The 11,601-nt window shown below is 37.5% G+C and overlaps 1 protein-coding gene and 1 long non-coding RNA gene across 3 annotated transcripts; both read right to left on the reverse strand.

Annotated features, from left to right (window-relative positions):
* LOC113336076 lies at positions 1–2,640 on the reverse strand. Its single transcript, XR_003353604.1, has 4 exons — positions 1,863–2,640; positions 1,658–1,720; positions 1,475–1,566; positions 1–560 (listed from the first exon to the last, which is right to left on the reverse strand). It is a non-coding gene; the product is annotated as an uncharacterized LOC113336076 (long non-coding RNA).
* A 401-nt stretch (positions 2,641–3,041) lies between these two features.
* On the reverse strand, positions 3,042–7,300 carry LOC113314493 (histone-lysine N-methyltransferase, H3 lysine-9 specific SUVH5-like). 2 transcript variants are annotated; one of them, XM_026563261.1, is made up of 4 exons: positions 7,110–7,299; positions 6,013–6,932; positions 3,819–5,551; positions 3,042–3,370 (listed from the first exon to the last, which is right to left on the reverse strand). In XM_026563261.1, exons 2-3 carry the CDS (start codon positions 6,924–6,926, stop codon positions 3,856–3,858), a joined length of 2,610 nt encoding a protein of 869 aa, XP_026419046.1. In that variant the 5' UTR covers positions 6,927–6,932; positions 7,110–7,299; the 3' UTR covers positions 3,042–3,370; positions 3,819–3,855. The 2 variants fall into 2 exon arrangements, with proteins under 2 accessions (XP_026419046.1, XP_026419047.1); XM_026563262.1 differs by lacking the exon at positions 3,042–3,370 and having other exon boundaries at positions 3,525–5,551; positions 7,110–7,300.
* Between the last annotated feature and the right edge of the window lie 4,301 nt (positions 7,301–11,601).

An 11,601-nucleotide genomic window follows, 5' to 3' on the forward strand; every position in this document is an offset into this window, starting at 1 on the left:
TGAACAGCTGAAATGAATCGCCTTTGTAAAAACCAACAAGTTAACAGTAAAGTTACTTTCTATTAACAAGCTGTTGCGGAGAGTGCAGATTCATATTCATTCATACAAAACAGTGGTTGTACTAGTAATATGAACTCAGATTCTGGGCGAAAGATTATACACCTAAATACTAGAATCATATTATGCTGAGAGGATGTCATATATTCGCGTTCAAGAAACAACTAATATGCAATATGCACCATAAGAAAATAATATCATAGACTTACAACTAAAGGGTGAAATTGGTGAAGAGAATCTCTGCTTCACAGCCAAATATTCTTCATGAAGACTCCGCCACCATTTCGCGTAATGTCCTTCCAGTGCACTCAAAAGAACCACAGCAGCATTCCTTTATCTATATATCTCCCGTAGAATCATGAACTGTGTCTACCACATAGTTGTAGTCATATGTTAACTCTTGTAATGAAGGGATGTCTTCACCAGCAAATAGCATGTGTTGCATCCTCCTGTCGAGGTTATAAAGGCGGATGAACTTCACTTGGAACGTCCCACAACCAGAGCTACAAGTGAAATAAAGGGAGTATGCGTCAGAATACATACACAGAGATGGGTCTAAATATGCAGATAAAAATGAGAACACAAAACTTTCCAATACTTATGGCCTGAATTGTCAAATGTAGTGTGTGGAAATATACACACCTAAATGCTACAATACATTAGAGTTATAGTCCGTGAGGATGTTTCAGAAAACCTAATAGCTATCTAGAATGATTCATAACCACAGTACATAACACCAGCTCAAATTTCATCAAATTAATAAGAACGAAAACAAAGATATTTTGGGTATTGTAAAACAAAAGCTGAAGGCATAGAAACAAGTGGTCAAGTATTTGAGGAAGTACCAGCCTAACTGAGCATAGAAAACTCAACATGACTTCTAACATCAACTAATTACGGTAACAGGTTTATGATGCGGGATCTCTAAAACAAAAATATAATAGAAATATAGAGTCAATTTGCACCAGAGAAAAGGAACCTAATTAGGTAAAATCCAGAAATAGAACATCAAATCAGAATAACAATCTCAGGCTTCAAGCATCAACTAATTGCAAATGGCATACTATAACGTAAAACGTAGACGATCAAGCAAAGCTTACAATGAAGTAATATAAAAATATATAAAACCATCAAGCAAGGCAAGTGTACCATCTGGAAACGCAAGAGACCAGTAAACCATTTCAACCTATAGGACTTTCTTACCATCCAACTCATTATGCGTAGTAAGCATCCAATAATACTTCCACTCACCAATATGCAGGAACTCATGAATAGCACACATCAGTGCACACACAACAAGCAACCATCATATACAGAAATCACTATTCCATGACAACTTATCCAATAGTTCTATGGTTAATCACATGCCAACGATCAAAAAAAGGATACAATTGCAGGTTAGGCTGAGTATGTTCACCTGAAGTGAAGCTCACAGCCATTCTTTATCCTCCCGAACAGCAGAGATTGCGTATATCATGTTCTGGACTCTTACATGACCAATTCTCTTCCCTGTGCATTCAAATGACGACGTCAAGAACAGTTTCAACTGACACTGATGAATATCAAAAAAACCTCAGTAGTTGAATAGCGTTAAAGTGACCTTTCAGCAGATATTGCTTCAGTATCCTCCAGATTGAACTTCTTCTTCAGTAAAGAAGATTACCTAATGTCAATAAAAAAGCCACACAATTCTAATCAAATCTCAAAATGAATACAAGACCTTAAAAACTTGTAATCGAAATACATGAATCAATTAATTCTAAGGTATTCAGCAGCAAACAAGATGTTGACTTGAGTTTACTTACAAACAGCAAGACATGGACCATTCTGATTTTTGAAGAGTAAGTAACACAGTAACCAATGATTAAAAAAAATGCCAATAATCTTATCTCAAAAACTCAATTCCCATCTTTGCCAAAGCCAGCAACTAATAGGAAACTCCTCCGCCTGGAATCATCAGGAAGGAGTTGTCACAAAGAGCTGCACTTGAACACAGATGGAGATCAGCCATCCCTTCAAAGATTTATCATCTCAGCATCATGACCAAAGAGAAGAAAGCCCTTGTGAGAAACGAACACAATTGAGCACCAAATGCTAAAGGAAATGGTGAAACCATCGTGGTTATTTGAAAACCACATTTACGAATCCGCTCATACGCATGATTATCCAAATCAGTACACAAACCATTTTTTTTTTCTTCTCCTTTTCACTTCTTGACCATCAGAGTCAACTGCAATGTTGGATCGAAGAATGCAAAGGATGTTAGATAAGTCCGAAGTTTCTTACAAAGAGCTGCACTGAACACAGATGGAGATCAGCCATCCGTCAATTTGAAAACCACATTCCCGAATCCGCTCGTACCCATGATTATCCAAATCAAATACACAAACCATTTTTTTCTTTTCTTCTTTCTCTTCATGACCACTACTAGAGTTAGTGATATCTGATGGGCAAAACTGGATGCTGTTTGATATTCAAATGATCTCACTTAGAATTTTGTAGTAATTTCTACAGGGTTTCGAGGTTTTCACCTTGAGCTGAAAAGGCCAGATCTAATTTTTGATTCTGAACTCTGAACTGGAGTGTGAACTTATGAAGGTCTAGGGTTTTAAGGCTATTTCCGACCTTATATTCACCATCTGACTCTTGTTGTTTGACATTTAGAAAAACGGTCTTGTGACCGTTACATACACTCCTGACTTTTTTTTCATTGGAAAAACGGTCGTGTGACCGCTTTTGGCTAAAAATTGTTATACAGGCAAAAGCCAAAAGGGTCACAATGACCGTGGACTGAAAAAAAAACTAAAATCGGAGAGATGATTTTATCGATCAAGCTAAAAGAGAGTCTCTCAAGTAGAATTTAATCCAGAATGAACAAGTACAACCCTGTTTCACATCAAATCCGGAAATGAATTTGACGAATCAAAAGCTGTTGATATAGAGCAGAATTGTAAAATGAAACATCCATAAAGAATAAGTGAAGAGCTGATATGAAATGCCTTTGTAAAAACCAACCAGTTAACAACAGTAAAGTTACTTTCTATTAACAAGCTGTAGACAGTAAGATTTGTTCATCAAAATACTGGTAGTACTAGGTAATGATGTGAACTCAGAGACTGCACAACTTGGGAGATTCATACATCATCTGTTAATTGCGATTGAATGTAGGACTAGTAGTTAACATGGTTTAAGACGCCTAAGCCAATGATGCTAACGTGCATACTTCTGTACAACTGCAGCACATATTTCTTCTGCTGTGAATGGTTTGCCTCCCTCTACGATACTTTGTTGCAATAGGTCAATACATCTTTTGCTGTGTAAATGAAGTAATATAGAATTAGTACAAACAACTTATAAATCCTGGTGCACTGGAGTTACAATTTATCTAATGCCAAATTTTTCTAATCAGATGTATTTCTAAACAAATGCAGATCTGTACTTCTAAACACCATAAAACCATAACAACATTAGCAAAAAGAGTGATGACGGGCCATTACTACGGCAAAGTATGAATAACAACAGAGTAAAAGATGCTACTTGGTCAATTCAAGTATTCAACAACCCAACAGACCCAATTGAACAAACAAAAGACAAACATTTTTACAATGACTATAAACGTGAACTTAATATGCCATATATTCCCATTAAAAAACAACCAATATGCGATATGCACCTTAAAGAAGAAAACAATAACATGGATCTAGAACTCCCAAGGGTGAATATTGGTATAGGGAATCTCTGCTTCGCAGCCAAATACGTACCTCCTTTTCATGCGGACTCCACCGTCATGTACACGCCTTAATACATCCGTCCAGTGCACTCAATAGAACCACAGTGGCATTCCTTAATCTTTATATTTCCCGCAGAATCATGAACTGAGTCAACCACATAGTTGTAGTCATATGTCAACTCTTGTAATGGAGAAATGTTGTCACCAGCAAATAGCATTATGTGTGGCATCCTCTTGTCAGCATGGTCATAAAGGACATTTTGGGCAATAAGGTTTGGTGAACAACTATGGTTGATAAATCTACATACATTTCCATACCGAAGAGCATCAATGGTGAACCCCTCATCTTCCCCATTTTCGCAAGAGATGCTAGTTGATTGCAAGTCGGGAGGGATCAGATTTGAAAATCCATCCCCCTTATTTTGGTTGTTACTCCTCCCAAGATCAAAAAGATATTCGTCATTTCCCGTCCTTTGATCAGCTTCCTTTTCCGCGAGGAGCTCCCCCGTGTACTCACAAATGAAACTTCCAGAGGGTATTGAGTTCAAGGATCTGACTCCCCATCCCTTTGACTTAGTTTTGAAGATCTCCAACTGAAACTTGATGCCGTGTTGGCTAACTCTATTATGACACGATGGAGGACACTTGCAAAGAGGGCCACATTCATAAACAAGGGTCTTTGTTTCCACAATAGCACCATTGTAATTGTATGGAATTCCTCCTCCATTCATGACCGTACAAAGACATTTCTTCGAATTAGAGCATCCATCCGTGCATCCACAGCCCCTCCTGAGGGGAATAAGATTGTGGCGTGATGTATACTTCATTTTAGCAATATACTTAAATGGAGGTAGTTTTTCGCTGTCTAATGTGTTCACAGCACAAATTCGCATCTTTTCCTCCCCTTGTGATATATCATCTACACAAAGACCTTCGCGTACATTCGAAAGTTTCAATTTTTGTACTTCTCTTAGAGCAAGCTCGGGTTGTCCCGGCATTCTTCTCAGTTCAAACATAAAGACATTATTACCATAGCGTCCCTTTTCTTTCCAATAACCATTAACCAAGTATAACCCGTCATAAGTGTACGTTATTCCCATATTCTTACCCCTTGTGTTAAGAGAATCGGGCCCTTTCATCTCTTTAAAACCACGAATAACCCTAACAGGAGTCTTCGCATTTATACTATTCTTTAGAGCAAGGTTTCCCCGTTCAAGCTTTTGATCTTCAGCTAACTTATTCCCCCGAACTGGGTTTCCTCCATGACCAGAATATAGCAACACATCAAAATTATCAATGTCATCATAACCTCCAGAAGACACAACACTTGTTGCCACATTTCTACCATCTTTCGTAACATAATCAATACCACCCTGCATTTGTCCATGAAGACCAATGATACAAAGCTCCACCCTATAATGGAACTCGTCTCCAATCTCAACCCCTGGTACATGTCCCAATATCTTAGTAGCGGTGTTCACGCACTTCCCCTGTGTCTTCATCTCTGTGAAGGTTAGCAAATCAATCCTCTTGGGCAGAGCTCCACGCACCTTCGACTTTGATTCCTCTCCTTGTAACAACTTCCTGAACATTGTTTGAAATAAACGAAGAGTCTCTCTGACCTTGCTGCGAGTTACAACGTTGCCATTGTTAGAGATCGGACGTCTAGAGGGAATCACACTCGAAGTCGAACATGGTGGCCTTGGAACTGACGAAATATTTTCAATCATATCATCATGTCCTCGTGCATCTTTCTCGCCATCCCTGCAAATAATTTGACCAGAATTATATTCTAAATTGTTCTTGTAGAGATACTCAAAATCATCATGCACCCACAATAATATATTACGGCAGCTACTTAGAATAATTAGGTTCAATAGAATCACATTGTGAAATGAGTTTGAATTCTTAGCTTTCCTAATCTCCGACTCGCTAAGGGTAAATAACTTTATATTATAGAAAACAGCAGATACGAAGAAAGTACACTATCCCATTTTCAAAAGAAAAACAAATAACTGCACACTAGGTCCAATCCCCTAATAGAGGAAATATCAGTCAATTGTGATTTATTTCGACAAAATGTTTGTAACTAGAAACAATACCAGTGAATGAAACAATCCAGTGGTAATTTTATCTATACTAACAAACATAAAAGCCTCAGAAAATCATATAACTAGTGACAAAACTTAACACTACACTAACCCAAAATGTCAGGAAACATGTACCTTCTGTATGGCACACTTCCCTGATTCTTCACAGGATGTCTGGTTGTACCTTGCGTCGTGGTTGATTTCACATCCACCTTTCCTTCCCTCCAAGGGCAGTATTTTGCAGCCATTAGAGCTTGTATAACCATCCTCTCACCAGAAGTACCTAGAATGATAGACCGTCCTCCTTGATTTTCGGCACAAACTGAATCTTCAAAATCCTTTCTCTTTAAACTTTTACTCCTACTTATAGTAACAGATTGTCCACCCCATTTTTTACCAGAATCGGCAATCTCTTCGTCAAAAATTTTACTCAATGATGTATGACTTGTGTTTGTATTGCTTGTGTCTGATGACTTGGAATCATTCTCCTCTACAGAACATTCAGCCTTTGTTTCCATTACATCTGGATCTGATTTTACTCGATCACTATCCGCACTTGTTTCCTTCAAAGACTCATCACTAAATCTTGGAACATTGCTCAAACCAATCGGATAATCCCGTATAGCTGGAACTCTTCTTCTAGCAGGAAACTCTTTAAGACTACTTCCCATATTTAAACAAGATGTTTCATCTCCAACTGCAGCTTTCAAAGGCACAGATGCATCTTTGGCAACAAAATCCATTACCAGCTGAGGTTGTAACCCATCTGAACCCATTGTAGGTTCTTGAAATTCCATCTGGTTCAGAGATTTCGACAACTCAACAACATCTTTGGTTTCTACAGCTTTTACTGCACTAACCACCAACTCAATCTGATGATCCAAAGATTTTGAAACCAGTGGCTCCAATCTTGCAGCACCTCTAAAGCAATCTGTTGGGAAATCTCTTATCGAAGAGACTCTCTTCCGTTTATACTTATCAAGACCGGAGGTTACACCATAAACCGATTCCATCATCGCCGGTGACGGACGCTTCAAAGTCTCCATCATTTCACACTGCCGAAACAAAGAAAAAACTTGTTTACACAACAATCTCAACTCTAATCACAAGAATATACATCAACAATTACAAAATTCGAGTTATCAACAAGAAAAATAAACAAAAACCTTAAACATGCAATTCGAACACAAATCAAAGAAAATCAAGAAAGATTTTGAGAAAAGTAGACTAACCTGATGATGAAAATGACGATGGAACAGTCGATTTTGATGTCTTTGGAGTTTGATTTGGTGAATTGATTCAAGGTATTTGATGAATTTTTGTATCTTTGGAAGAAATTTGGGAGAAATTTTTTAGAACAAGGGTTTATATGGGGAATGATGACTACTCCATAGTGAAGTGGTTAGACAAAAATAGGCCACTGTGGTAGCGCCCAAATTTGTTTCTTTTCAGTTTTAGGAAACGAAAAGCGTGACTAGTCACCTGCCACTAATCCATGTTGAGGGCGTGAAGACCGAAGAAGTTGGGTTTTGTAAGTGGGCAAGTTGAATTTGGGTTTGATTCGAGTCTTACCATCAAGAAAGCATTTTAATTAGAGAGCGGTGGAGTGCCAGTTTGGATGTCATCTGACAAGCTTTTTGACTTATGTATGTAAAAAAAATGAGAAGTTAGTTTGCGTACACACGATTTTAGAGCGATTGAAGCAAATTTTGTTTTACTTTTTGTGAAATAAAAACACCTTGTTTCGGACTTTTGCTACTGAAAAGCAGAAATATTTCTCGTTCTGATATTTAAATAGGCTACATGTAGGTTTAAACTTTTTGAGTGACATTGAGAATGTTATGTGCATGTATGAGAGGGTTGTTATAAGCACGCTCATTTGATTTTGAGTATCCTAACGAACCTAAAAACACAAATTACTAATGATGAAAATATATCTTTTTTAAACAGAATAAATACATAAGTGATATTTGTTTTTCTTTTTAATCAGAAATTGAGGCCGGCGAGATTCAAACTTAGGTCGTGATGACACAACGACTTTACCACTACATATGTGAAATTGTGTCAATGTACGTCCGAAAATCCTAGAACTTATTCAAATTCTTAACCAAATATTATGCGTAAATATAAATCAATTTCGGATATCTAGATCTATCATTTGGGAGTGTGAAAAATCGGCTAAGAAAGGATCAAAAATTTCGACTAGCTGATTTGATTTGTGGTTAAGAAAACCAAAATTTAGAGCACGGTTCCATTTGCAATTTGGTGAACAGTGTGAAATAAGCGTGATAAAAAACTATTTCAACGCAAATACGAGGATATGTTGATTTTTGATATGAAGTGTTTGATCTACGGTTGGTCTTTTGATAAGAATTTTTTTGAAAACATCTCTTTAAAAAAAATTATATTTTTCTTTTTTTGATAGCCAAAAATAAAAACAAGAGAGAAAAGAAAAAACTAGCTGGCCGTATTGGTCATTACATCATTCATATAGAGGAGATTTGGGAAGATGTCCACCGTTGGTGAGCATTATGCTGACAAGCATATTTTGCGAGATTGTGAGTTGTAGAATTAACTCCTCGTCAAACAAAGTTGAACTCTACATCACTAAGAGTAGAGCGCAGAGATTGTATCTTTTCAATAATCCCTAAAATCCTCCAGGGTACTTTCGAAGTGTGGCCATTAAGGATATTAATCACTCTCTGTCAATCACCTTCAATAGTAACACGATTGTATTCTTCTTTCTTCGCCAATTGACAAGAAAGTAAAAACCCTTGAGCTTCAGCGATGAGAGGGTTATGCTGAAAGAGGAAGTTGCATCCACCACATAGAATATCACAATTTGGATCAGTAGCCACAACAGCACAAGCAGAGAAGAGATCTTTTACGTCTGCATCAACATTTATCTTAATGAAGTATTGTCTTTGGGGTTGTCATTGCATTTAACGGAAAATAGGCATAGAATAAGATGCAGTAGCAGAATCCAGTCTGGTAGTAGTCTCCTCATCTGACGAACTGTACCTATTGAACCAGAATAATACATCTCTGATAATACCATTGACATCTGGCCTGTGATTGTCAAATATTATTGCATTTCTATCCTTCCAGATAGCCCAAAACATGCAGGCCACCAAGTAGAAATAATCCTCACTTTTCTTGACTAGACAATCAGATAGAAATTGTTTAGTGTTAACTGCAACGGGGTTAGGCTAAGTAGAGATCCAGATAAGAATTCTTGAGCCACCAGACATTGTATGAAAACATGGTCAGTGGATTCAATAGCGGAATTGCAAAATTTGCAATCAGTCTGGATTCCCTTCATAAACCTCCCTATCTTCTGTAGAACTCCAATTCCATCATGTAGTATTCTCCAAACAAAAATATGAATTTTAGGTGCTACATTTTTCTTTTTCCAGAAAAGTTTCCACAGAAAAGAGTTATTGTTTTGGAGAGACGACTCACCTGCATTGTCTGACAGCAAGTTTTGAAATGATTAGGATGTGAAGTCCCTATGAGGAGTAAAGGCCCATATAAGTCTGTCAACAACGACATCATTGTGAATCTCTACCTTAAGAATTTGCTGAGCAGTGAAGCTATCAAAGGTGTTAAATACCAAATCCTCATTCTACCTTCACCAGGGACCAAGAGATCAGCAACAAATTGAACTGCGTTATTGGCAGTATGCTCTAAATAAGGTTTAAATCCTTGTAAAGTGGGGACCCAGGGATCATACCACACTTTATGCTTTTTCCGTCTCCTACTAGCCATAAGCACCCGAGTGAGAGAGAAGGCCTGTTATCCAACATAACACTCCATGTGGAGCAACTCTGTGGTTTTCTTGCTCCCCAGAAACATGTGTCTCTCAAGTATTTAGACCTTAACAAGTTGCCCCAAACTGAGTCTTCGTCATGTAGAAATCTCCATGTTAACTTTGCGACTAAAGCTTGATTTAGGTATTCAAGAGACCTCAAACCCGATCCACCTTTCTCTTTTGAAGTGATAAACCAATCCCATTTGATGTGATGCAGTTTCTTCTCCTCTCTAGAATGGCCCCATCATAAATTCCTTATTGTTTGATTGAGCTTTTTGATTACAGATTTTGGGAGAATTGTCGTGGACATGTAGTATAACGGTATGAGGGCCAGAACAGCTTGAATCATAGTGGTTCTTCCCACATGGTTCAAAAAGTATTTCTTACACCCTTCCATCTTTGAATCAAACTTGTCAAAAAGGAAATCGTACGAAGCAATTTTGTTGTCCGGCTTTATAATCTGCACCCCAAGATACTTGTCCTCCAACTTCATTTTTGAAACACCGAGCAGAGAAGTAATTTCATTCTGTCTTTCAAGAGAAACTCTTTTGCTGAAGATGATTGTCGGCTTGGAGTAGTTAACATGTTGTTCTGAGCAAATTGTATACTCATGAAAAATAGTGGTAATTGAGGTAATGGTCTGTTGATTGAGAGTCCCGAATAGCAATACATCATCAGCAAACATTAGATGAGAAATCGATGGTGCCTATCTATTGAGTTTATATACATTATAGAGTGACTCATTATCCATTTTATTCATAATGCAAGTTAAACTGTGAGAGCACAAAATAAAGAGGTAGGGCCAGAGAGGGAATCCTTGCCTTATGCCTCTCTCAGGACTGAAAAATCCTTTTGGGTAACCGTTAATCTTCACAGAAAAAGTAGCACTCTTTACACAACTCATAATTAGGCCATGTGCCTGGTGCCTAATGCCAAAATTCTGTAGAACACAACTAAGAAAGGTCCAATCTACTCTATCGTAGGCCTTGCTCATATCAAGATTGAGAGGAAAGGATCATATAACTGAATCAGAATGATTCATGGAGTGCACAAGCTCCTTGGCCGTAGCGATATTATCAAGAATTTGTCTGCTGGGGATAAAGGAAGACTGGTTCTTGCCGATAAGCTTATCCAGTAGAGGACTCAATCTACATGTTATGATTTTTTGTGATGACCTTACACAGAACATTACATAATGATATGGGTATAAAGTCTAAAGTGAAAAGGCGAGGGTACCCAAATATACCTGAAGCTAAAAAATTTCCTACCTATAAGTCCTTTCTCCAAAAGTGATTGTCTATGGACTGAGTGGAGACAATACAACTAATCGGTTCACACTTCGTGTGATCGTCTATGGATACGAGATTGAGACAATACAACAGCGAAGTATTTTTACTTGATACAAAGGTTCAGACTTAACCAAACACAATATGATTACTTATCAAGTAAATAGGAATTAACGTTTGTGCGATTTACTTTAATTATAATAAAACAATTATAATGCGGAAATATAAAGTAAATGACACAACAAGATTTTGTTAACGAGGAAAACGCAAATGCAGAAAAACCCTAGGACCTTGTCCAGAATTGGATACTCTCAGGATTAAGCCGCTACACCAAATTACACCTAACTTCGTATAGTTGAGACCAAACAACTAAACCTATAGTTCACCTAGTTCTGTCTGTATTCCCACGCCTCCAACTTATAAATAAGTCACGTACTTGGAACAATTCCTTTGGTTCGTATTCCAAACATTAAAGGAACAATAAATTTGTTTGGTATCAACTCTATTCAACCAAGTGATATGAGTCGGACAAAGGCTCTTCCGTTTATATTAACATAAACTCCTTCGTCAGGTCCTTAGATCTATCTTATGTTCAATTACCGAAGTAATCGTTTAAGATTAATCCAA

This window comes from Papaver somniferum, chromosome 1 (genome assembly GCF_003573695.1).
Source record: "Papaver somniferum cultivar HN1 chromosome 1, ASM357369v1, whole genome shotgun sequence".
Lineage (NCBI taxonomy): Eukaryota > Viridiplantae > Streptophyta > Magnoliopsida > Ranunculales > Papaveraceae > Papaver > Papaver somniferum.

Coding starts and splice junctions, on each gene's coding strand:
- LOC113314493 (XM_026563261.1), bottom strand. CDS start 6,926: ATGATGGAGACTTTGAAGCGTCCGTCACCGGCGATGATGGAATCGGTT. Junction 5,552..6,012: donor GGAAGTGTGCCATACAGAAG/GTACATGTTTCC, acceptor AATTATTTGCAG/GGATGGCGAGAAAGATGCAC.